This window comes from Amblyraja radiata, chromosome 11 (genome assembly GCF_010909765.2).
Source record: "Amblyraja radiata isolate CabotCenter1 chromosome 11, sAmbRad1.1.pri, whole genome shotgun sequence".
Lineage (NCBI taxonomy): Eukaryota > Metazoa > Chordata > Chondrichthyes > Rajiformes > Rajidae > Amblyraja > Amblyraja radiata.
Genome location: NC_045966.1, coordinates 53,139,905 through 53,166,372, shown reverse-complemented (window position 1 = coordinate 53,166,372; position 26,468 = coordinate 53,139,905). Strand labels below are relative to the sequence as shown.

General features: G+C 42.2%; 1 protein-coding gene and 2 non-coding genes across 3 annotated transcripts; all 3 read right to left on the bottom strand.

The window, feature by feature from the left end:
* Positions 1-489: 489 nt before the first annotated feature.
* hspa9 (heat shock protein family A (Hsp70) member 9) lies at positions 490-23,946 on the bottom strand. The gene is made up of 17 exons (XM_033029933.1): positions 23,627-23,946; positions 21,422-21,480; positions 20,355-20,442; positions 17,814-17,995; positions 17,584-17,708; positions 17,421-17,494; positions 16,897-17,003; positions 12,101-12,263; positions 9,305-9,397; positions 6,431-6,640; positions 5,592-5,819; positions 5,085-5,189; positions 3,904-4,021; positions 3,326-3,420; positions 2,130-2,222; positions 1,878-2,018; positions 490-1,681 (listed from the first exon to the last, which is right to left on the bottom strand). The coding sequence occupies exons 1-17, from the start codon at positions 23,681-23,683 to the stop codon at positions 1,607-1,609; spliced, it is 2,013 nt and encodes a 670-aa protein (XP_032885824.1). The 5' UTR covers positions 23,684-23,946; the 3' UTR covers positions 490-1,606.
* On the bottom strand, positions 4,758-4,830 carry LOC116978838. The gene has a single exon (XR_004413579.1). It is a non-coding gene; the product is annotated as a small nucleolar RNA SNORD63 (small nucleolar RNA).
* LOC116978836 lies at positions 6,276-6,348 on the bottom strand. Its single transcript, XR_004413578.1, has one exon. It is a non-coding gene; the product is annotated as a small nucleolar RNA SNORD63 (small nucleolar RNA).
* Positions 23,947-26,468: the final 2,522 nt, after the last annotated feature.

The following is a 26,468-nucleotide window of genomic DNA, read 5'->3' as shown; positions in this document are numbered from 1 at the left end:
TATTTGTCATATTGAGCAGCTTTTATACATGGGAAGAATAGGATACCTGCCAGGTCTGGTGATTAAAGATTCTTGTATTAGGATCTGTTTCTTGCATTACACCAGGAAGATCTTGAATTTAGTTTAAAGCTTGTGGAGATTGTCCTCAGGCATTTGCAACAAAAGAGTTTTGGTACTTACAATTCCAGATAGATCACACTAGTTATTTAGCAGTTGTAGGTCACAGCTTAAAGGTCTCTGAGATGCCCAGTAAGTTAACTGGCTAGCTTTTCATAGGGTCATGGCAGGGATCTTAAGATTTTCAGTATTTAATTTGAATTCATTTTAAACTATTGTTAATCTGCATCACAAAATTATTTTACATCCTATCGTTAATCACACATGACTTAATGTTCCATACTGCGTCTAGAATATTAACAAACTTCGTTATTCACCTTAATTTCAACTAAACACTTTTTGTGGAACAAACAGGTTACAGAAGCCCTGTCATTTCATCTTTAACATTTATTACAAATAAATCACAAGGCTGGGATTACTAAATATTTCCAGTTAAATTTAGTTACAACTTCGTACAATTAAGAACTGGTAGCAGGAGCGCCATAAGTGCTCCTTACTCTCTACCACTCCCTCCCACCCACCCACCACTCTTCAATATTCGAGAGCAGACAAATGAATTCAAACCTAAAAAAAAATCGATTTATTGTGCATGTAACTGATTAGATCATGAACAACTATTGAAAGTACCTGCATCTTTTCAGTGTAGCAACTGTGTCTGATACAACTTGATCAAACTTCTTCTCATGAGCCAGAATGCAGCCATTTCAGTTAAACAGATCATTAATAAACAAAGGATTATGCCTTGTCGTTTTGTGTCACTTGAAGCAGCTGTTTGTGGAGCAGGAGATGCTGCTGGTAATGAACAAATTACATGATAAACCGGAAAGTTATTTGAAAGCCAGTCACCATCGAGCTGAAAGATGTACAATTTCATTTTAGCTGCTGAGGGCTCCCATAAATATGTTAAATATAAATCTTTCTCCTTTGAGATATTGGAGTTTATCTTATAGTTTTCAATCCAAGCATTCATTTGCAAGTTATTTTTTATCTCTTGTGCAGAAGTCCTAAAACATTATTATTTGTCAGGTTTATATTCAAACAAGTGCCACTTTCTGTTTTACAACTGGGACTGTACACAAAATGCTCTTCCATGAATAACAGTCTGCTCTCAAATTAAAACACCAGCAGAGATCAATGGAGTACTGCATTTCACTGCCCCATCGCAAATAAAAGGAACTTATCACATACAGGAAATTACAATCTGGCTGTGAACCAAAAAGTTTATTTCTTCTACTACTCTGGCCCTTAGAGATGCATTTCTTACACAAGGTAAATTAAATTGCAGGAATGACACGCCTGACTTTTGTTAAAATGCAGACAATGCTGATACTTTTCACATTAAACAAAAACTATGTATATAGGATACTGCAGAAAACACAGTACAAGAATGAATATCGTGCAAATTCGCTCAGGAAAAAGTCGTCGGCTGTCTCTGCTGCTCCCAAGCTTATGTCCCCTTGCCAGTTCATTATAGCAATAACTAAGCCTTTTATTGTTTCTCTTCTTTCTTGTCTCCACCTTCTGTATTTTCTGTGCTGCCCGAGCTCTCCCTCTCAGATGCCATCTGAAAATCAACGATTAAAGCAATTAAGTGTGCATGTTTCCAAAAGTTTTTCAATTATGCTCAAGAACGAACTAGAACATGGCCTTAGACTTTCAGTAAATAGAATTCAAATTACAACAAGACTGAACATAAAAAATTAACCATCCCTTTCCTAGACTCTCAAATACATAGTAGTGAACGTAAAATCAAGCTTTACCTTCTTGTATGCAATCTCAAAGAGTTTTAATGAAGCCTGCTGTAGATTGGATGCTGCTGCTTTGATGGCTTCACCCGTTTCTGAATCCTTGCGTGCCAAGAGATCCTTCACTTTGGTAATTTCTTCTCTTAATTTATCACACTAGTTTATATAAAAAGAAAGACAATTTTCACTAAGTTATCAACTAAACCATTTTTGACGATTGCTGAAATTTAACCCATTTAACGGCAGTCTGTAATGCTAAAATCATACCTCCTCTTTTGGAAGCTGTTCCTTGAATTCTTCCATTTTAGACTCTGTGTCATGAATAATTCCTTCAGCAGTGTTTACTGCTTCAACAGTTTCCTGTGGTGAAAACCAACAAAATAAAAGCCTATCCACAACGACTCCAACCACAAATTCATTAACTGGTTAGAGTTTAAATGCAAGGAACTGCAGGGCAGAGATTTGTTGTGCTTATTCATTGTTAGTTATCAAATTTAATCTAACTTTGAATGTACATTGTGAATAATTACATAATGGCCTTCAAAATGTTTAAAATATAACACCAGAATCTGGAGAAAAGCTCAATTACATTGACAATGAGTTCACACTTAAAACAGAATGTAGATTTATGCAAGAAATGAGCTATGAATCCGACACACAATATTTCAGAGTAGACCCGTCCTATTTCCCCAACTCTGCCTACAAACTGTTTGTGCTCAAGTAGCTTCCACTTCCCACCTGAAGGCCGACGTTGATTAAATTTCCTTTTTTTTTTTGAACAAAAATCCGCCCTTTGCACCTAACTTACATTATTTAACCAAAATAGTAAGGCAAAAGATGGAATGATACTTAACAAGCAAAGGGGTGACAGGATAGCAGGGGAGTTGTAGTCACAGCAATATTGACCATGATCTTATTAAATGACAGCGTGCGCTCCAGAGGCCTGCATTTGTTGCTAGTTCGTCTGTCTCATCTGCAATTCTGGAAATTATAATTTCTATCCCAAGACTTATTTATGTGACTCTTGTAAAATACCATGTTCAATCACCTACTCTTAAGAAATTACTACTATTTTTGTCTCTGCCAAATTCCAATCCATGCTGGAGTGACCCTTTAATACCCTGTACATCTATTTTACTATCTTGTTTTTTTTCTAGGGCAAATACCTTCTTAAAAATCACAATGACCCCAGTTTTGAGGAAAGGGTAAAGCAGTACCTGAATATCATTACTCGACTGTTCTTACATAATGCTATCATTTTGCTAAAATTTGCTTTCATCTTACCAGGTGGTGGCATGTCGCCTCCTTTCCTGCTTTGTAATTAAATGAATTTCATGCCTGGACTCTTACTCACATCCTCCCCCCAGCTCCAACATCTTCATTTGGAACTACCAACCTTCACTTCAACCTTTCTGATCAAAATCCTCTTCCTGTCTTGGAGCCAAACTATAAAGCTGTCTTACCTTTCTCCTCCTGTCTGCTTCAGCGTATTTCTCTGCATTCTTGATCATGTTCTCAATATCATCCTTGCTCAGTCCACCAGAAGACTGGATGATAACTGGAAATGGGAAATAATTTCCAAAATTTCAATTAAATAAAACATTATCTGAAAATCTTAGAAAGTTGTAATGATTCAACGAGCAGTTCAAATAAATTACAAGTATCACAAATAGCCTACATAATAACCCCAAGTAGACAAACAATTCTGGAGAAACTCAGTGGGTGAGGCAGCATCTATGGAGAAAAGTAGGCGACGTTTCGGTCGAGACCCTTCTTCTTGCCTCACCCCGTGATTTTCTCCAGTATTTATTATATACTTTCGATTTTTCCAGCATCTGCAGTTCCTTCTCTAAAAAAAATAATAACCCAATGCCCACAGGATCTCTTTTCTTTTCGCAACGTTTACTTAACAGATCCTTCACTTGAAAAATAACTATGTTCATTTTGAAACCCCTTTCTAAAAGTGAAAACATTTTGAAAAAAATGAGATCAAATATTTTATTTCAAAGACAATATCTCTGTACACACCACTATTACTTACTTTGCTGTTCACGGCCTGTGCCTTTGTCCCTTGCAGAAACATGGACAATACCATTGGCATCAATGTCAAATGTTACTTCAATTTGAGGAACTCCCCGGGGAGCAGGGGGCATGCCAACCTGGCAAAACAAAAGCATTACCATTTGTAAATCAACAAAATGTGGGGTTGCTAATCCTCGACAGCCCCAAAATATTTATTTCACGTGAAATGTAGAAGAATGCTGAGATGACATTCGGATACAAGTACTTCAATCAGAGTATTAACATCTTGAATGGGGTGGAAGATTGCAACCTTCCCGTGGTCCGCCCTGTTTCAACGAATGCAATCAACCTGGCGCGCACAATCAATTTTTTTTAATAGGAGACAACAAGTTGTCCTACAACTTTAAGCTGTGCACGCCATACGCAAGAAGAACATCTTGAATGCGAACTGCATCATATTAGCATGGGTTTCTTACCAACATTTTCCAATCTGCAACCTCCGCTGCCTTGAAGAACAAGGTCAGCATTCATTGTCAGACACCATCCTAACATAGAAATGCATATCCACTTGGGATAAGCAATCAATGCCTGACTCTCTGCAATAATGGAATGCCCTTACAACTGAAGCAGTTCTTCTTCTTCTTTCGTGTGGCGTGCACAGCCTAAAGTTGTTTATTTGATCTTCCGTTTGTGCGCGTTGAGTTGATTCCATTAGTCGAAACAGGGCGGACCATGTGAAGGTTGCAATCTTCCACCCCACTGAAGCAGTTCCATCATTCAAGATAATTAGGGATGGATGTTGTGAGACAATCCATAATTTACAAGAGGAAGCAGTTCGAAGAAAATCCTTAAGAACTCTAGGAATGTAAACACTGTGCTCAGTTATCTAAGATGTTCCCCATAATCTTATGTCAGAATGATGTGTTTTTGTAAAACATCATGGCACAGTGCAATTTCAAACCACAATACTCAAATCCTTTCTCCCTCAATGATACTCAAACTGGCTTTAATTTCAAATATATTTCAATGTTTGGAATATTGGCTGTAGTTTCAGTATTAGGTCCAACCAAGCTCTTTCATGCAATTATGCCCTGTGGTTATTTTCAAATTAATGCAAGGTCATTTTGGTTCAAAAATAATTTAGCTGCACAACTTCATTACTAGGTTCTCAGAGTGTTGAGAAATTTCTTACATACTCACCAAAGTGAACTGCCCCAGAAGTTTGTTGTCAGCTGCCATCTCTCGCTCTCCCTGAAACACTTTGATCTCAACCTGTGTCTGTCCATCAGCAGCCGTCGAAAAGACCTGCCGCACATGAACAGTCAATACAAGATGCATTTAATTTGGGATGTCTGTAATCTTAAAGCAAAAGCTCGATTTAAAGAAAAACTTTTATTTGTCATGAGATCACTATATCAGCTGAACTATGAACTATATGGAATAGAGTTAGCACACAGATAATTAAATAGCTAAAATATATAACACTCCATTTTCCCTTTTAAATTGGATTATAAAGTGCAGGTATTCATTTTTATTAGCGATAATTTTACTAAATTGTGTAGTTTTCTTCCATGTACATATTCTGCAACACTCAGGGTCAAAATAATGCATGGAACATCCCAACGCCTTGTAATTTCAGATCATAATATTTAACACACTGCATTTACTAAATAAAAGTTGGTTCTGTTAAACTATTCATTTGCACACCTGGCCTTTCTTTGTTGGAATTGTAGTGTTCCTGTTGATGAGTTTGGTAAAAACGCCTCCCAAGGTCTCAATACCCAGTGACAAAGGAGTAACATCAAGCAGCAGCACATCTGTGACATCCCCAGCAAGCACCCCCCCTTGGATGGCAGCACCGACAGCAACAGCTTCATCTGGATTCACAGACCTACTGGGGGAACGACCAAAGAGCTCCTGAACTGTTGACTGAACCTAGAGAAACAAACAAAGATAAGCTATAATCACAAACAAAAATTATTTGGCAGCTACAACATAAAAAATACTTCAAAACAGAGCCTAATATATTACGTTCAGTTTATATTCATCTCAAATTAGTTCCAAACTTACCCAAAGACATTGACTCAAGGTTCCAATGTCAGCAGCCCAAGGTTAGCCCACCCAATAGCTCCCACTTACATGAAGGACTAGATAAGCAGTGTTATCAAGTAAATTCGAGCAAGGAGTACCCAACAGCAGAGTCCTATCCGGTGCATGCATATTTTTCAGTCACAGAAATCCCGCCTAACCTTTTCCCCGCAAACTGAAAAATATCACGTTTCTTCTCTCTACCTAAACTCAGATCAGCAGTGAACATCAAAACAAATACTAGATTTTCTTGTCCAGAGTATTGGTAAATAATAGCCACAAAGGTGATAGGAATGTAAACACTGTGCTCAGTTATCTAAGATGTTCCCCATAATCTTATGTCAGAATGATGTGTTTTTGTAAAACATCATGGCACAGTGCAATTTCAAACCACAATACTCAAATCCTTTCTCCCTCAATGATACTCAAACTGGCTTTAATATCTTAATGTCACTCACCTTTGGCATTCTGCTCATTCCACCCACAAGAATGACCTCACCAATGTCACTTTTGTTGACCTCGGCATCTTGCAAGGCTTTCTGGCAGGGCTTAATAGTCCTCTTAATTAGATCACCAACAATGTTCTCAAATTGAGCACGAGTAATTTTAATATTGAGATGTTTTGGTCCAGATGCATCCATTGTCAAATAAGGAAGATTAATGTCAGTCTGTTCAAATGTAGAAGAGACGCTTGTTAGTAAATTGCTGGAATAACAAATACAGGTCCTCCACAGATTTTCCAGCACCCTTGATTCCAGAGCATTTCTGGATGATCTGTTTTGCCTGGCCAACAGAGGTCATGGCCTCCAAGAGGAGTCTAACGGTACCAGAATGGTCCTCTTAGGCACCGAGATAACGCAGTCAGTCTCGGAAGTTGGACATGGGAACCGATCTGGATTGGAGTTTCAGAGTCCCGGCCGCAGGGTGCAAATTCGACCCAGCGCGGAAGTCCTGAGTAGGTCGAGATCGGCCGCCTTATTTTTGGAGGCGTGGGCGGGTGCAGGATTTCAAGTGCGCTCTCGTGGTTTTGTTCAGATGAAAAGAGGTGCTGGGCAATCAGTTGCTGGAAAGTCGGTGGTGAACCTGTAATATACATTCCAAGATTCTGCTAATCACTTCTAAAACCAGTAGGCCAATACACTGGCTGGAAATCACAGTAAAATCTTCATTTTTTTCCCCAGAGTGCAAATGTCCAGGTTCAAGTAGTTATTTGAACAAACTAATTAGAACTCTGCACATATTAATCAGAGCATAGAAACAGGCCCTTCAGCCACTCGGTTGTGCCAACCAAAATGCCCTACTTAAGCTAGTTCCACCACCGTGTGAAAATGTTGTATCCTCCGGTTCCTTTTCCCTCACCTAAACAAAGACCTCCATTCTGAAAAATCAACTACCTCTTTGCTGAAGTCTATATACTCTGTGAAACAAGTGGTTTTCAAATAGAAACGGTTCTTTTTAATAACTAAAATGTATATTTTTTACTACTGCAAGCTAACAATGCTGAAAGCTTTTTATTACATTGTTTATTTGAGTATCATTGCACAAGTGCTTGTCAATTGGAGCAATTGCTTGTCAATTTCAATGAATTCCTAGTGTTCTGATAGCGGCCTGTGTTCTTAAAGAGACAGTGGTATCTGATTACAGTGGGGATGCTTCGTCCGCTATAAACAAAATCCGTCATAAAGAGTTCCGCAATTAGAAGGGTAGTCTATAGACTAAGTCTACAACCCTGCCCTCATCAAACTTCTTGGTTATTTTTTCAAAAAACTTCATCAGATTCATGAGACAATTCCCCACACACTAAACCATGCTGAATATTCCTAGACAACCTGTCCAAATTCATGTACACCTTATCCCTCAGAATCTTCCCAGTAATGTGTCTAATACAAATGCTATTCTTACTGGCCTATAGTTCCCATGTATTTCTTTGCATCCCTTCTTAAATAAAGGAGCACAATTAACCACCCTTCGGTCCACCAGCAACCCACCTATGGCTAAGGAGGATTCTTATATTCGTAGCCAGGGCTTCCTTCCACAATTTCATCTCCAGCTTCCCATCGTTCCCTTGGATATACCTCACCAGCTCCCAGAGATTTATCTTCCTTCAAACAATTGGGAACATTCAGCTCATTAACTGTAGATAAGGATTATTCTCAATATAGTGCTGTTAACTTTCCCAAGATTCCTCATCTTCATTTCTATCTCCAAGGTAAAAAAGATAAGAAATATTAATTGAGGACCTCGCCCATCTCCTGCAGCTCCACAGCTAGATGATCACTCTGTTTTCTGAGGGGCCCCTTTCATTTCCTAGTTACCCTATTTAATGTTCCTACCTGCCAGGTATCTCAAGCCCCATTTTTGCACTCTTGATTTCCTTCTTACATAGGCTTCTCAATCTCCAATACTCCTCTGGGAATACATTTGATCCCAGCTACCTCTTCCCCACCCCCCCCCCCCCCCACCCAAAACCAGACCATCGATTTTTCTCATGTCAGAGTTCCTTACTCCTGCCTGACTTACCCTTCATGCCAACAGGAACATGCAGACATTGAACACTCACCATCTCATCTTTAAATATTGGAGGTGACAATGATAAATTAGTGGAGACTAAATTAACACAAAGATGAATTGTTGAAATAGCAACTAACATTTCTTGTAATCCATCTCTAAACAAAACCAAGATGCACTCCATACTGCATTTTCCACTTCCTGCAATCTCACATAATATTAAACTATAACAATGAACACCAAACCTGCATTATTTGCTAAACCTGTGCCTTTTATAGACCAGGTTGAGATTATCAGATTATTTTGTCCACAAACTGAACATGAACTCATAGGGCAAACAGAACTTGAACCTGCTTTGCTATTTAGTGAGCACATTTCTCATCTCAGTCCAACGTGACAGAGTAATTTATTGTCAAAACGCCCCCAATTTTAGTCTATTTCGCTAACAAAAAGCAACTTGGCATTAATGTCTAAATATGTCATTCTTCTGAACTCTGGAATAATGCCCTTCCGTACACACCTTCGTCACTATACAACTCCCTTCACCACACAAATTGGTTCTGTGAAACTATATTGCACTACACCTGAAGTTTATCCTCTCTAAATGCAGTAACTAATATGATTCTTAGCATGGCCTCATCAAAGTCTAAAACAAAGCAATTTTTATGTGACCCTGAATTCCAATCAGGCTTGAATAAATGCCAATACATCTTTAGCTATCCCATCCACATTACTTGCAAGGTCAACTTAGTATGGGAAACTGGAGTTCCAAAACCCCTGTGTGAAAATTTACAGGTAAATATTCTTGGGAAATATACACTCACCTGAAGGGATGAAGACAACTCACACTTGGCTTTCTCTGCTGCTTCTCTTACACGTTGCAGTGCCATGTTATCTTTGGTGAGGTCCACACCAGACTAAAAATTAAATAAGATTTAATATAACAGTAGGTGTATTAGCTATTAAATCAACATACAGATACATACAACTAATTATATCAACACAAAGAAAAAAAGGTATGCAATTAAACTCACTTTTATGGGGAGGTAGAAAAGCCCAAGACAAAGAAACAGACCTAAGAAACACCCACCTTCCCTTTGTACCTCAGTATGGAATAGTTCAAACTCCTGCCACATCTACTCATAAATTATATTGAAGTTATACGGCAAGTTAACTTTATTACCATATGCACAAGTACGGTAAGGTACAAGTAGAATGTAAAATCTTGCTTGTAGCAGCATCATAGGTACAGTGCCCTCCATAATGTTTGGGACAAAGATCCATCATTTATATATTTGCCTCTGTACTCCACAATTTGAGATTTGTAAAATAAAAAAATCACATGTGGTTAAAGTGCACATTGTCAGATTTTATTAAAGGATATTTTTTATACATTTTGATTTCACCATGTACAAATTACAGCTGTGTTTATATATAGTCCCCCCATTTCAGGGCTCCATAACATTTGGGACATGGGTTCACAGGTGTTTGTAATTGCTCAGGTGTGTTTAAATGTCTCCTTAATGCAGGTATAAGAGAGCTCTCAGCATCTAGTCTTTCCTCCAGTCTTTCCATCACCTTAGGAAACTTTTATTGCTGTTTATCAACATGAGGACCAAAGTTGTGCCAATGAAAGTCAAATAAGCCATTATAAGGGCTGAGAAACAAGAATAAAACTCTTAGAGACATCAGCCAAACCTTAGGCTTACCAAAATCAACTGTTTGGAACATCATTAAGAAGGAAGAGAGCACTGGTGAGCTTACTAATTGCAAAGGTACTGGCAGGCCAAGGAAGACCACAGCTGATGACAGAAGAATTCTCTCTATAATAAAGAAAAATCCCCAAACATCTGGCCGATAGATTAGAAACACTCTTCAGGAGTCAGGTGTGCATTTGTCAATGACCACTGCCCGCAGAATACTTCATGAACAGAAATAGAGGCAACACTGCTAGATGCAAACCACTGGTTAGCCGCAAAAATAGGATGGCTAGGTTACAATTTGCCAAGAAGTACTTAAAAGAGCAACCACAGTTCTGGAAAAAGGTCTTGTGGACAGACGAGACGAAGATTAACTTACATCAGAGTGATGGCAAGAGCAAAGTATGGAGGAGAGAAGGAACTGCCCAAGATCCAAAGCATACCACCTCATCTGTGAAACACGGTGGTGGGGGTGTTATGGCTTGGGCATAAATGGCTGCTGAAGGTACTGGCTCACTTATCATCATTGATGATACAACTGCTGGTGGTAGTAGCATAACGAATTCTGAAGTGTATAGACACATCTTATCTGCATGTTCAAACAAATGCCTCAAAACTCATTGGCCGGCAGTTCATTCTACAGCAAGACAATGATCCCAAACATACCGCTAAGGCAACAAAGGAGTTTTTCAAATTAAAAAATGGTCAATTCTTGAGTGGCCAAGTCAATCACCCGATCTGAACCCAACTGATATGCCTTTTATATGCTGAAGGGAAAACTGAAGGGGACTAGCCCCCAAAAGAAGCATAAGCTAAAGATGGCTGCAATGCAGGCCTGCCGGAGCATCACCTGAGAAGACACCCAGCAACTGGTGATGTGCATGAATTGCAGACTTCAAGCAGTCATTGCATGCAAAGGATATGCAAAAAATACTAAATATGACTACTTTCATTTACATGGCATTGCTGTGTCCCAAACACTATGGTGCCCTGAAATGGGGGGACTATGTATTAACACTGCTGTAATTTCTAAATGGTGAAACCAGAATGTATAAAAATGGCCTTTATTAAAATCTGACAATGTGCATTTTAACCACATGTGATTTTTTTTCTATTACAAATCTCAAATTGTGGAGTACAGAGGCAAATAAATAAATGGGTGTCCCAAACATTATGGAGGGCACTGTGCATAGACTCAAACAAACAAAGGCAAATTATGCATAAATTATACTGACATTTTCTAAAAACCATGCAAAACAAAATCAACACAAGTACAAAAATATAATTTGAAGGTTGGACAGTTTGGTTCAAGAACTTGATAGTTGCAGGAATGTAGCCTAGTGATGTGAGACGTCAGGTTTCTGTATCACCTTGCCCGATGGTTGCGGTGACAAGCTAGTTTACTGTTGTGCCCAGTGAGCTGTGCCTAGATGGCAACCATCATTGATGATAGATGCTGATTCTTGAGCCAGCATCTTATGCAAATACTTTTGGAGGGTGGGCTGCGCCTGTGATAGCCCAGGCAGAGTCCACCTCTGCAGCCTCTTGCGCTCCTGTATTGGAATTGCTATACCAGACCACGATGCAACCAGTGGGGATGCTTTCTATATACATCTGTTTCATTAAACCTGCAACCTCACTGTGCTTAATTTACTGTGGGATCAGTCAGCTCTGAAGCACTTTGTTCCAGTTTTTTTTGCAAGCATGAAGTTGAGTTCTAGCTTCATCAGGTCACTGGAGATACAACTTTGATGCTGCTCTTGTACTCCTCACTGATATAAATTAACTGGCTTTCATGAGAATTATTACAATGGAAATAACATTACCTTTCAGTGCAATGTTATTATACAATTAAATCTAACAAATTTAAAATGCATTCTTCCATGCCCATCAACTTCAATAGTCATTGTAAATACAGACCTCTCTCTTGAATTCCTTGATGATGTGCTTGAGCAATGCATGGTCAAAGTCCTCGCCTCCCAAAAACGTATCCCCATTTGTGGATTTTACTTCAAAGACTCCTTTTTGAATCTCCAGAACAGAGATATCAAAGGTGCCACCACCCAGATCGTAGACAGCGATACTATACAAGACAGAAATTAATCCAGTTTAATGAAAAAACACTTACAATCATATTATACGCAATTAATTGCATACATAGAACGGAAGAAATAGTACAGCATAGGAAAGACCCAGAGTGCTTGTGAAATGAAACCTCTCTTCTATCTACATGTGATCCATGCCCTTCCATTCTCTGTTTGGTCACATACCTATCAAAAAACAGCAAACACCATTCTTCAGAAGGATAATTTCAATCTCCTATTAATGTCAATTGATCTATGCAGTAGCCTTTCTTTGCTTCATCTCTTGATATCTTCACCTTTCTCAGGTCTATTGAGCTTAGGTTTAAATTTGATCATAACCTTAAGGGATCTTGCTCCAGCTTTCGACTACATGGAACAATTGCTTCTTGACTCCAGTCCGAAACAGTCTAGGTTTAATTCTAGTAGGCCATCATACAGAGAATTTGTAACTCAGTTCAGTAAACCCAACACTTATGCTCCATGGTAGCCTCTGACTATTGTTTACGGCATCTTGTCAACGTATTATTCTTTTTCTCCATGTATTTAACTAATCTATCTATGATGGTACAAATGCTCTTTATCTCAACTATAATGATAGCAAGTTCCATATTTTGATCACCATTTAAATTAAAAAAATCTTTAACTTTCTATGAATTAATTGGCAACCAATTGATATTTGTGAGCTTTGTTGTCCCACAACTAGAAATTTATTTTTAAATACATACATTTCTTACTGAACTCCAGAAATGTTGAAAATCTCTGTTGGAGCAACAATCAGCATTTTTCTCTCATAGAGACCCAGCCTAAGCAACCCTTCAACATAACAGAACTGAAGAGAGTCAAGAGTGTTTTATTGTCATATGTCCCAGAAAGGGCAATCAAATTCTTACTTGCTGCAGCACAACAAAATATGTAAACATAGTCCCAACTTAGGGACACAGGTGATTTATTCTACTCAATCCTTTTATTAAATGCTTCTTAGACCATTACTTTGTGTGGTTTGTTCCTAAAATTGCAACACGATATCTTAGATGGCATCTCACAATTTGTAGAGCACAAATGTAGCTTTTTTAAATCCCAATAACCTTGTGTACAGTAAACTTCTAGACTAGATTTTATATCAATGCATCAGCATGCACATCGATCACTTTGTACATGATTACATTGATAGGTCTAGAGTCATAGAGTGATACAGTGTGGAACCTTCGGACCAATTTGCCCACACCGGCCAATATGTCCCAGCTACACTAGTCCCACCTACCTGCGCTTGGTCCATATCCCTCCAAACCTGTCCTATCCATGTACCTGTCTGTTTCTTGAATGTTGGGATAGTCCCAGCCTCAACTACATCCTCTGGCAGTTTGTTCCATACACCCACCACCCTTTGTGTGAAAAAGTTGCCCCTCAGATTCCTATTAAATCTTTTCCCTTTCATTTTGAACCTATGTCCTCAGGTCTTCAATTCCCCGACTGTGCATCTACCTGATCTATTGCTCTCATGATTTTATACACCTCTATAAGATCACCCTTCATCCTCCTGCACTGCAATGAATAGAGACCCAGCCTACTCAACCTCTCCCTATAGCTCACAGCCTCTAGTCCTGGCAACATCCTCGTAAATCTTTGCTGAACCCTTTCAAGCCTACAATAGCTTTCCTATAAATCATTGATGTAGATGACAAACAATTACGGGCCCAGCACCGAACCCTGAGACACACCACTAGTCACAGGCCTCCAGTCCGAGAAGCAACCTTCCACCATCACCCTCTGCTTCCTTCCATGGAGCCAATTTGCTATCCATTGAGTTATCTCTCCTTGGATCCCATGCGATCTAACCTTCCAGCCTTACTGAATTCCATGTACACAACATCTACAGCTCTGCCCTCATCGACCTTTTTGGTCACGTCTTCAAAAAAATCAATCAGGTTTGTGAGACAACCTCTCACGTTTACTAATAGGCCTTTTTCACGGGGCGACTTGACGCAAGAGGTAACCAGAGTTGAACATCGTGGGAACCTCGTACGATAACCGTACGGCATTCGTGGACCACCGTGGCGCTAACGGCAGGTAATCGTGTAACTTGTTGACTCGGGAGAAAATTCATGCAAGCTTGAATTTCTCCAAGAGTGACTTGTGCACTTGTGGTTGAACATTGCAACATTATAGGGACGTAGTGGCCAGTGCGATATCCGTAATAACTCTTGCGTTTACCGTGGGAACTCCTGCGAACGGTGAACCCGGAAGCTGGACAGACGGGACAGAAGGTGAGTAATCTGGAATGAACATGCTGTTAGGCTGGGATCATTCTCTGCGAGATGATCTTAGTGCGGGAGACAAGTGTAGGAGAGGTGTACTGACTGTGTGGGCAGAACTTTGGAAGTGATTGCCCACCATTCTCAAAAGCCGCTGTGTCTCCCTGTCCCTCCAACTCCAGTGGAATCCGCTCCCCGATGGGCTGCTACGGCGACAAGTGGCAGTTCGCCCACAGCCCGAGCTGCGCCATCCCAACAAGACGTACCTTGCACACCATCAGCTTCTGCCCCTACGGGGAGCGTGTTCCTCTGTAGTTGGAGCGGGGCTGGGCTGGAGTTGCTGATCTGGGATCTCCGTGCTTGCAGTGGGCCTGGGGGTCGGTGTCCCGATGAGGGGGCGCAGCTCGGGCTGTGGGCGAACTGCCACTTGTCGCCGTAGCGGCCCATTGGGGAGCGGCTTCTGGTGGTCCTGACGTCTCTCAGCTCCTGTCCAGGGGGGTGGCCGGAGACGTCAGGACCAACAGGAACCCGCTCCCCGATGGGCCGCTACAGCGACAAGTGGCAGTTCGCCCACAGCCGAGCTGCGCCCCCTCATCCGCAACCCGGGTTCCTCTGGAGTTGGAGCGGGGCTGGGCTAGAGTTGCTGCTGGCTGTGAGTCTCTGGGATCTCCGTGCTTGCAGTCGGTGTTCCGTTGGTCCGAACGTCTCCGGCCACCCCCCTGGACTGGAGCTGAGACCGGGAACTGCACCGCCCTTGCCCCCTCCCTCTGCAACTGCAAACAACCCCACAGTTCCCAGTCTCAGCTCCTGTACAGGGGGGTGGCCGGAGACGTCACAGCCCGAGCTGCGCCCCCTCATCCGCAACCCCAAGAACAAGACGTACCTTGCACACCATCAGCTTCTGGCCCTACGGGGAGCGTGTTCCTCTGGAGTTGGAACGGGGCTGAGCTGCTGCTGGCTGTGGATCTCTGGGATCTCAGTGCTTGCAGTGGGCCTGGGGGTCGGTGTCCCGTTGGTCCTGACGTCTCCGGTGACTGGCACTGACCTGCTGGCATCGCCGACGTGAAGACAGTGCAAAGCCCCCGCGGCGGTGCAATGGGCGGGGAGCTGAAGAGGGGAGGGAAGGGGTCACACACATGGCCGGGAAGCAGAGGGGTGTAGGTGGGGTGAAATTGAAGGGAGCAACAATCTGCTGCTGCCTGCCCGCTGAGTTAAAAAGTTCCCACGCAAGACTCACGATACACTGTATATCGTGAGTCTACCGTGGGAACTTTTTAACTCAGCAGGCAGGCAGCAGCAGATTGTCAATTATTAACCCTCCTGCGCAATTACCTTCTCTTTTATGAATGGGGATTTAGTTCCCCTTTCTTCGAGGACCGACCGGAGGTTCCGCTGTCACCTCTGCGGGCCGCCCTCGGTGAATGTCTTTATTTTCAAGCTTTGTCCATCTCTTTTGAACTCATTTGATTCGATACTATTTGATTTTGGAATGGTGGTTACTTATTATATAAATTATGTGACCTATTTTCTGTTCCTATGATTCTCTAAGTACTTTGTTTATAAATTCTGAACTCGTGAATTCGAGATTTCAGTGGTTTTCTGTATGCGGCTCACTCAGATACACTTGGCACAAACCGGCTTTTCCCATGCCGTTTACAGTCGCGCTGGACTCACTACATTTCTATGATCTGTAATCGTTTAACATTGAGTATAAACGATTATATTTAATACTCGGAATGCATATTGATTTTAGCGATGCCATATAACTTTCTCTGTATGTGAAGGGAACGAGAGCCATAAAATAAATTATGCATGAGGGCAGGCAATTTTCACTTGTAATGCTTGTCTAAAAAGGTTTGCCACATGACACTTCACAATTCACAATGTTCATTCAAGATTTAACGGGAAAGCTCGGGAGACGGACAAGTCACTCGCACAAATAACAGAAATGCCGAGTACCCATGGGAACTCTTTATCTACCCCCCGTTATATCGTGTGATATCGTGCTAGACCACGACCACTTCACTCTGGTTACATCTTGCGTCAAGTCACCCCGTGAGAAAGCGCTTTAAGCATACAATTTGTTCATTAAATTTGATTGAAATTTAAAATTTTGTAGTTGATAGCAGAATTCCTGTCTCAGGCACCATGACAGTCTATTCCACAATTTCTTCACTTTCTTTTGAAACACAGATCGAAGTCACACATTTCGAGTGCTTTACTATTGAAAGTCAAACTATTTTTTACCATGTCAGCTATTATACTGTTGCAACAAATTCACTGATATCTTTCAAAGTAACAAGAATGCACAAATGGTATTCAGATTCAAGAGTGTTCATTTTTTCAATAAAACAGAAATTAAAAGTTTGATTTTACATACACTTTATCTTCAGATTTGTCTAATCCATATGCTAGAGCTGCCGCAGTGGGTTCATTAATGACTCGCAGAACATTCAATCCAGATATCTGTCCAGCATCTTTTGTGGCCTAAATGGACACACCAAATATTTCAAAAATATATAAACTAACTTGTATTAGTTTAAAATATAATTTCAGCTGGAAGGAACAAGAGCGTAATGGAATATTAAATATGCAGTATTGGTGGCTCCCAGAACTAGTTTACATGGCCAGTCACCGTTGCAACACCATAAATTTGATTGCTTCACATATTTGGTAATAGTTTTTGGCCATATTAATTAACACTTGTTTCATAAGGCACAGGTAGGAAACAGTTATAATTTGAAATATGATTGAGGATTATACATACCACAGTAAATAAGGTAAATAGAAAATAAACACAATTTCCCCCAAGTAATCAATACTGACATGTAGCTTACTTACCAACATTAAACATAAACTAATTTTGTCAGTCAAAAAAAACTTAAATTTGCGTATTGTTTTTACCTGTCTTTGTGAATCATTGAAATATGCAGGCACTGTGATAACTGCATTCTTCACGGATTGTCCCAGGTAGCTTTCTAAAAACAAAAAAGGTGATGTTATACATTCTTGTAATCCACTTCTCCTTGAGGTTCTAAAATAAATCTTTTGCCATGCTTGCACCAACCTGCTGTTTCCTTCATTTTCATTAAGACAAATGCCCCAACTTGGCTTGGAGAGTACATCTTCCCGTGTGCTTCCACCCAGGCATCACCATTAGAGGCACGGACTATTTTATAGGACACATTTTCACTATGAACATTTAAAATAAAAGTTAAAATGTTTTACTGTTGAATAATCAAAATTGCAATCTTGAAAAAAGAATGATTTTTGATTACAGATAAAATTCAAACTTACGTATCCTTCTGTACTTCAGAATCCTCAAATCGCCGCCCAATCAAGCGTTTTGTTGCATATAAAGTGTTCTTCGGGTTGGTTACTGCTTGTCTTTTAGCTGGCATTCCGACTAAACGTTCACCATCGGCTGTAAATGCAACTACAGAGGGGGTTGTTCTGGCACCTTCTAAATTTTCCAGTACCTTGAATACAAAGCAATAACTAAGAAACCTGTTCAAGCACTGACCACACACAGATAGTTGGAGGTGCATTGTTTGTATATTGGATCCCCAAAGATGTTGGTAATGTACCACTTAAAAATCATTTAAGAACTGAATCGAAAAAAAAAAAATTGAAGGTAGACAAAAATGCTGGAGAAACTCAGCGGGTGAGGCAGCATCTATGGAGCGATGGGAATCAACGAACGTCTTAGGATTCTACGAGTCCAGCTCGTCAAAAACCAATAAACCACCATCATGATTCCCAGTGGTTGCTCTGTCAGTTTCTGAAGTAGGCCGCTTCGGACAGCAAAACCTATTCCATGGATCCTCAGTTGTTTAGGATCAAGACCTTTCCAGGAAAAGGTGTATTGATCTTGTTCTTCCTTTAGTTGCCCTTCTCCAGCTCTGCGGGTCTCACTCAGAGCAACAACGTCAAAGCTGAATTTTCGGAGTTCCCGAGCAACAAAGGCGGTTCTTCTCTCTCGTCGGTCTGAGTTTGGGTTGTCCATCAGAGTTCGTATATTCCAAGTTCTGAGCTTCATAATTTCGCTTCTTGATGGTTTCCGACCGTATGATGGTGATCCCTCTGGATGCGACTGTAAATTGGCTATTGCATGCTAGCCAATCAGAGTGTTTGTTAGTAGTAGCCCCGCCTAGTACATGCTTTAAAATATTAGGAACTCGCCTACATCAGGCAGTAGATGCAGAAGCTTGGACGTAATGTGCTGCATATCCAATACTGCAAGTAGTTTAATAAAGATGTGTTGTATCTTTAAATGTGTACGAGTCCGGCAATTACAGCGGCTTTCCAGACATGATGAGGCGAAGCAGACTACTTTTAGGGCACCTTTTCTAGCCCCTTCCCAGTTCAGAGTGAGCAGAGTGGATCCTAAATTGGGCTGCTCAGACATGAATACTGCTACCGAACAACTTTCCTGCTTCCGCCCAAAGTTTAGCGATTGAATCAAGCATTCACCGCTTCCGTGCCGGTTCTTGACTAGGAGCTTCCAACCATCACGTGGCCTGCTCCCGTCGCCCTTCCCCGACTGCCGAAAGTCTTGAGAAGTTTTGTGCTACTCACAGAACGAAGACGTCTGTCGTGTGTTTGTTTAACGTGTATTTGATGTTGCACTCCAAGAAGCACACAGTCCTTCACAAATCAATCAACTCGTTCAAATGGCAAGGGAACCAAGACGATTGGATCTGATAGATCTGTTGCAGCCTTCATCCGCCTTCACAGCCGTTGTGTTACAGATAACTTTGTCCGCCTGGTTTGCCGCTGAGGTCTTGTAGGTTGGATCGTTCTGAGTCTGGGCCCTCATCCTCGACCTTACTGCCATGGGTGTCCCTACCAGAAGCTGGTGCTTCCGACGGCATCGCTCTCGGAATCATGGGGACACGCAAGCCTCTTCACCACGACAAGGTAAACGATCCGAAGAGTCTTATATATAATGTATTTCTGAATGTAGTAGCCATTTAGCTTAACTCAGTATATTATAATTATAACCAGTTACCTTTAATTTTATCTGCCTGTAATTATGTGGATGGGATTTATACGTAGTCTGGGGCGTGTTTGTGGCTAGGTTTCTGGCGCAGACGACCAGATAGTTTTTTGTTTAGTTTGATGAAGACTGGGGGGAATGTTAGTTTTCGACCATGATCACAAGCATAATTGAAATGTATACATGCTGGAAGACGATGTACATATACAAAAATAAGTTTTATGAGTGATTTTACTGTTTTGTACTACTACAATAAAGAAACTATTAATCAAGAGTGTTTTTGGAATATTCATCTTTCGAAGGCTTTGAATTTCTTGAGGAGAGCTCGTGGAATACGTAAGATTACCTTCTGAACCATGGTCAGCAAATTAGTGACTATCGAGGGCTAAAACCTTGAGACGTTGTAAAGACTGTCATTACATTAGAGTCAAAAACTACCTTACTACCAGGAGGTAGAAGATTGGGCTGGATCTCTGTGTGAGATTACTGCCTGAAGGACTGGTTCCGTAGAAGAGGAACTGAAGAGGCTAAATCTCTGCCAGCTTGATCCAGTTTAGAGCCTACCCGCCGGTAGGTTAATTGACACAGCCACTCAACTTATCTGAAGATTGAAAATTTTCACTGACCGAGTAATCGTGAGTAACGAACAGCAATTGTACTATGCTGTAAATTTGAAAGCTGTAACGCTTTAATTCGAACAGCTTCTTAATGAGATGCTGTGAAAAGTTTGACTGATTTGTCGCATTTTAAAGTGACTAAAAAAGCTCAAACGAAAAGTCTATGAGATATACTAGGAGTTTAAGTTCTGCTAAAGTTTTTGAACTAGCATAGCAACCTACCTTTGCTTGCTTGCCTTCCATCACAGCAACACAGGAGTTAGTTGTGCCCAGATCAATGCCAACAACAGCACCTTTAATAGCTTCAGACCTGAGAAATACAAATCACAGCTAAAGACTTCCATATCAATATGGAAATATTTAATAACTGAAATTTCTGATAATTTGAAAACTCCATATTAATATTTACTTATAACTAATCACATAGTACACTTCATTCTCCTGAAGAGCAGAGCAATTTAGTAACACACACTAATACATTGCAATTGTGTTAATTAACTATCCTGAATGCCCAAGAAGGGGATATAGATTAAACAGTATTGCTGATTTGATCCATGTCTGGTTTTGCTGCTGATGACCTGATCCATAATCCATGTCAAGGTTTCCACACCTCCACCACCACCACCTTGTGGCATGCGGGCAGCCATGTTGTTTTTAGTTTTAACACGATTCGGAGCCTACAGTACTCATCTCGATGGTCTCTGTATGTATACCATACAAATTAAAGTACTTGTTATGATATATGACGACTCTGTATCATAAGTACTTTGCACAACCAAGGTGTTACCCAAAGAATGGATAGATCAGGCCTTTTTTTCTTTGGAGCAAAGGATTTGGACCAAATGCAGGAAAATAGACTAGCCCAAAATGCCAACTTGGGCTGACATGGAATACCCCATTTCAATGCCATATATCACTACTGGGACTCTGTATCTGGAATATCCAAATTCTGAGAATGAATGGAAGAACTGCAAAAAGACCCAAACAATTGGAACTTTGAAGTTTGATACATGGTGACAATAATGCAAGACCCCATTGAAGCAATGACATTTCAAGTTCAAAGATCACATGGGAAGAGGCAACAGCCAGCATTTTGTGTCTATCTTTGATTTAACCCAGCATCTGCAGTTCCTTCCTACACATTTAAGCAATCTATATACATATAAATGTGCATAACAATTCCAAGTTACCAGATTATTTGGACAATAAACTAGAAATATATTAATGCTCAAAAGCTGACTGTTGGGTAACAAGACCATTGCACTCATGTGATTAATAAAAATACTCACGCATAATTACGTCTTGCCAATGTTTGAAGGACATCCTGGTTCAAACCATTCCAATGACCCTGGAAAACATCTTACTGTTAGCATTCACCCATCATTTATTTTATTCATTTCATTAACCAAGTTAATGGTGGTTAGTATAACCAGCATCATTTCTTTTGAACTCTTATCTACTGCTTGCAACATCTCACAGCAACCTTTTGGAGACATTCCAACGTTTTAAAGTGATGAAATCTCCAGAAATGATTTAACATGCCGATCACACATATTCCCAGATTTGCCTGGGTCGGCCACAGCACTTTTCCATGCAATTACAGGAAATCCATCACTTATCCTTTTACATCTTCCCCTCCAGCCATACAAACACCCAAACCGTAATTCCAAGTGAAGCTGCAACCCCCCCAGCACGTCTTCCAATCTAGGGTATTGTAGTCCGCATTCATAAAGTGGACAGACACAAAAAGCTGGAGTAACTCAGCAGGACAGGCAACATCAATGGAGAGAAGGAATGAGTGACATTTCGGGTCGAGACCCTTCTTCATATAGTGGTATCTTCTCCACTGTAAAAATCATAGATTGGTAAACCACTTTGCAGAGCTCCTGCAATCAGTCCACAGGAACAACTCTGAGCTCACTGCTGCCTGCCACTTTAATTCACAACCCAATCAGACTTGGCTGTGGCCTCTTTTACAATAAAGCCTTGTGTAAGCTTGCAGAACAGCTCATTGCCCATCTGAGCGCCTTATAATCTTGCAAACTCAATATTGAATTCTACAACCTTGGTTAATTTGCAGGTTAATTTGCATTCTCCATCTGCACCAGAACTGGCCATTTCTGTTCCAAGTCTTCGACCTTGAGATTGTACTAACTATTCCCCTCTCTCTGCCAGAGAGAATTAGAGGGGACTGCCACCACAGTTGTTTTACTCCTTCCCTTCCCACCATTGTCCTTCCAAGTGAAGAAGAAATTCCCTGCTGGGCATATCCTACAACTTTTATGTCAAATGTTTTGAAAAGAATATCAGTAAAACCATTGGAAAATGAACCTGAAGCTTCACATCAGCAGTGATTTCATCTGCAAATTCTGTTACATTTTCACAATAAAACAAGTGACCAAAAAAGTACATTCAAAGTCAGCTGATAGGTCGACTCTGGGGGTACACTCTTTGCTGGATTTATGTAACATTAGAGACAAAAGAGAGAACTTTAGAGTTGCTGAGTAAACTAGGTTTTGTGTCCTTCTCAATGTGTTTAATGGTCCCAGAGGATTCATAGCAAATGACTGATCTTGCCCATTTACAACTTGACAGGAAATAAAACGGAGTGCATTGAGAACAGTATAAAATTGTTGAGTAAGCTTTGTTTGGGTCCACATGTACCCAAAGATCACAATGGATTTTTTGCATAGTGAGGTAAAACTACAATAATCCAGCATGATGAGAAATCATAATAATTTGGCATTTTCTCACTCATTTGTCTAGAATGTGAACCAAAGTTCCAGGGTACAATTGGGGCCAGAGTCCAGACTGTGGGTCAGGCATGTGGCCAGAGTCCAGACTGTGGGTCAGGCATGTGGCCAGAGCCACAGTCGGGGCATCACGAAGAGGTAGAATTGTGGCTGGAGCTGGAGTCCAGCTCATTTTAAACCAATTGCGTAAGAAAGTGTACTTTGGGTGTTAATCGATCAACTAGTCAAGAACATTTGTTAGCCCGGATCAACCAAAGCTCCAAAGGTGCTGGAACAGCAGTTTTATTGTAGATATTTCTGCTGTAACACGGTGACTACGTTCCTAGAAACCTTGTCTTATGGAAAACAACGTTATAGAGAGATTTGTTTTAATGTATTGAAGAGAGGGGAGGGGGCAAAAGCCCGGAGATTCTTGCCAGATAGAGTGTGAGGTGTTTCACAGGGCGCCGACTGTGACCGTCCCCATCCCGGGCATCTTCCCGCTGGGGCTGGACAGGGGCAGCGCCCCGGACTGACTACAGGGCGGCCCCTGGAGACGGAGCGGGTAGACGGGCCCGCATCGCCACCCGGGCACCGTCCATAAGCTAAGGCCCGACGCAGGTATTCAACCGGGACGACAAAACTAACCCTCCGTCCACCCACCCACCCCCCGGCCCCATCCACCCGCCGCAGGGACGGGCTGAAGGTCACTGGCTGCCACGGGCAGGCGAGGCCGTGGATTGGCGGCCCCGCGTTACTCACCGTGGTGGCGGTGGCGGTGGCGAGGCGCCGGGACGCGGAGCGCACGAGGTGGATCATGGCGACGGCGGAGGCTGCAGTGAGTGAGCGAGGGGTCCGGGTGTCCGCGCCCACTGGGGTCCGGCCGGGTCCGGGTCCGACTTGCCGCCGAGTCCGTGTGCGAGTGGTTCCGGGGTGGGATGACGGAGCCTGCCCGCTGGATGGGAGGATGAGCGGGGTTCAAGGGGCAGCGTGAAGCAAGGTCCCGACACCGGTGCCGCTGCTGCTCACGGAGCTTCTCGAAGCCTCCACCGCCACACGTGCCCCTCGCAGCTGATGTCGTCAGAGCAGAGCCCCGCCAGCAAGGACCCCGCTCCGCCGCGTCCAAGCGCCGCCTGAAGGCAGGGAGATTTTTTTTCCCCTCTCACAAACTAAAAGGGAAAAAACTGAACGCATTCACATCGACTCTCCTGTCGTAGATAACGCCTGGGAAATCCGCGCTGGGCTGCGCTTGGCGCTTGACGTGACCGCAGAGACGCTGGCGTTGGGTGGACAGCCCAGGCCGGGGGGACCTCGCCGTGAAGGTGAGCGTTGCTGCGGATTGCGTCAGACAGCGGCTGGGGTCAGAGGTCAACTCCTGGTGTCGTCAGCGGCTGGGGTCAGAGGTCAACTCCTGGTGTCGTCAGCGGCTGGGGTCAGAGGTCAACTCCTGGTGTCGTCAGCGGTTGGGGTCAGAGGTCAACTCCTGGTGTCGTCAGAGATGTGCTGGAAGGAACTGCAGATGCTGGTTTACACCGAAGGTCAACAAAGTGCTGGAGTAACTCAGCGGGACAGGCAGCATCCGTGGAGAGAAGGGATCTTGGGTCGAGATCCTTAGAAACATAGACTATAGGTGCAGGAGTTGGCCATTCGGCCCTTCAAGCCAGCACCGCCATTCAATATGATCATGGCTCATCATCCAGAATCAGTTCCTGCTTTTCTCCCCATATCCCTTGATTCCGTTAGCCCTAAGAGCTAAATCTAACTCTCTCTTTAAGTACATCCAGTGAATTGACAGAGAATTCCACAGTCACAACTCTCTGGGTGAAGACTATTTTCCTCATCTCAGTCCTAAATGGCCTATCCCTTATTCTTAAACTGTGAACCCAGGTTCTCGACTCCACCAACATCGGGAACATTTTTCCTGCATCTAGCCAGTCCATTCCTTTAAGAATGTTACATATTTCTATAAGATCCCCTCTCATCGTTCTAAATTCCAAGCCAAGTCGACCCATTCTTTCATCGCCCCTTCTTCAGACTGAGAGTCAGGGGAGAGGGAGACACAAAGATAAGGAAGGGCAAGGTGTGAGAACGAGAGATCAAAGGGGACGAAGCTCAGGGAAAATGTAGAATAGATCATTGTTAGCTCGGGGAAGCTGACAAAGAGGCATACGGAGATAAGATTTAATCAGGAGGACAGTCAGATTGGTCAGAGAACTAGGAAACAGGAGAGAGGGAGAGCAAGGGTTATTTGAAGTTAGAGAAGTCAATATTCATACCGCTGGGGTGTTAGCTGGCCAAGTGAAATGGATGTCCAACAGTGCTGCACCATCATTAATGCCTACATGTGCTGAGAAGGGGCAGCAAGATCTAGGAATAAGTGACGTTTCGGGTCAAGACCCTTCTTCAGACCTGACGACCAGATACATCACCCATTTGTCTGTGGAATTCTCTGCCTCAGAGGGCGGTGGAGGCAGGTTCCCTGGATACTTTCAAGAGAGAGCTAGATAGGGCTCGTAAAAATAGTGGTCTGGGGATATGGGGAGAAGGCAGGAACGGGGTACTAATTGGGGATGATCAGCCATGATCACATTGAATGGCAGTGCTGGCTCAAAGGGCCGAATGGCCTACTCCTGCACCTATTGTCATTTATTTTCTCCAGAGATGTTGCCTGTCCCGCTGAGTTACTCCAGCATTTTTCGTCTATCTTCGATTTAAACCAGCATCTGCAGTTCCTTCCTACAGCAAGATATAGGTAACGATTTATCATGGGTACATGTACCATTAAATAGTGAAACGTTTCTTACGTATATTCTTCAGTCTAGTCCCAACCCAGCCATTCTTTCTTCTCCCTGCTTCTGTGACAAAAGGTACAGAAGCTTGAAAATGTGCACCATCGGACTCAGGAACAGCTTCTTCTGTGAACAGGTTTCTGAACAGTCCTTCCAAAAGCTAGGGTACTGTCTGATTCACCTCTACCTCATTGCAGACATTGGACTTGGTCTCTGGAATTGATGCACTACAACACAGAGAGATATATATCCTGCGCTCTGTATCTTCCTCTTTGATCTACCTATTGTATTCGAGTATGGCTTCATTGCCTTTATGTACAGTAGTATCTGAATTGATTGGATAGCATGCAAAAGGCGGTTTTTCACTGTACCCCAATACACTTAAGAATAAACCTGAACCAGCTTATACACATGTACAATCAAACCACACAGTGTCAAGCTTGAAAGGGTTCAGAAAAGATTTACGAGGATGTTGCCAGGACTTGAGGGTCCGAGCTGTAGGGAGAGTTGGAGTAGGCTGGGTCTCTATTCCTTGGAGTGCAGGAGGATGAGGGGTGATCTTATGAGAGCAATAGATTGGGTAGATGCAGTCTCTTGCCCAGAGTAGGGGAATCGAGGACCAGAGGACATAGGTTCAAGGTGAAGGGGAAAAGATTTAATAGCAATCCAGGGGGTAACCTTTTCACACAAAGGCTGGTGGGTGTATGGAACAAGCTGACAGAGGTAGTCAAGGCTGGGACTATCCCATTGTTTAAGAAACAGACAGGTACATGGATAGGACAGGTTTGGAGGGATATGGACCAAGTGGGACTAGG

What these genes read in the sequence shown, in the direction of transcription:
- hspa9 (XM_033029933.1), bottom strand. Translation starts at nt 23,683, where the DNA reads ATGATCCACCTCGTGCGCTCCGCGTCCCGGCGCCTCGCCACCGCCACC. An exon ending in TGGAAGGCAAGCAAGCAAAG is followed by an intron (nt 17,996 to 20,354) that starts GTAGGTTGCTAT and finishes TTTGTATTCAAG; the next exon opens with GTACTGGAAAATTTAGAAGG. An exon ending in GACAAATCTGAAGATAAAGT is followed by an intron (nt 12,264 to 16,896) that starts GTATGTAAAATC and finishes TGTCTTGTATAG; the next exon opens with TATCGCTGTCTACGATCTGG.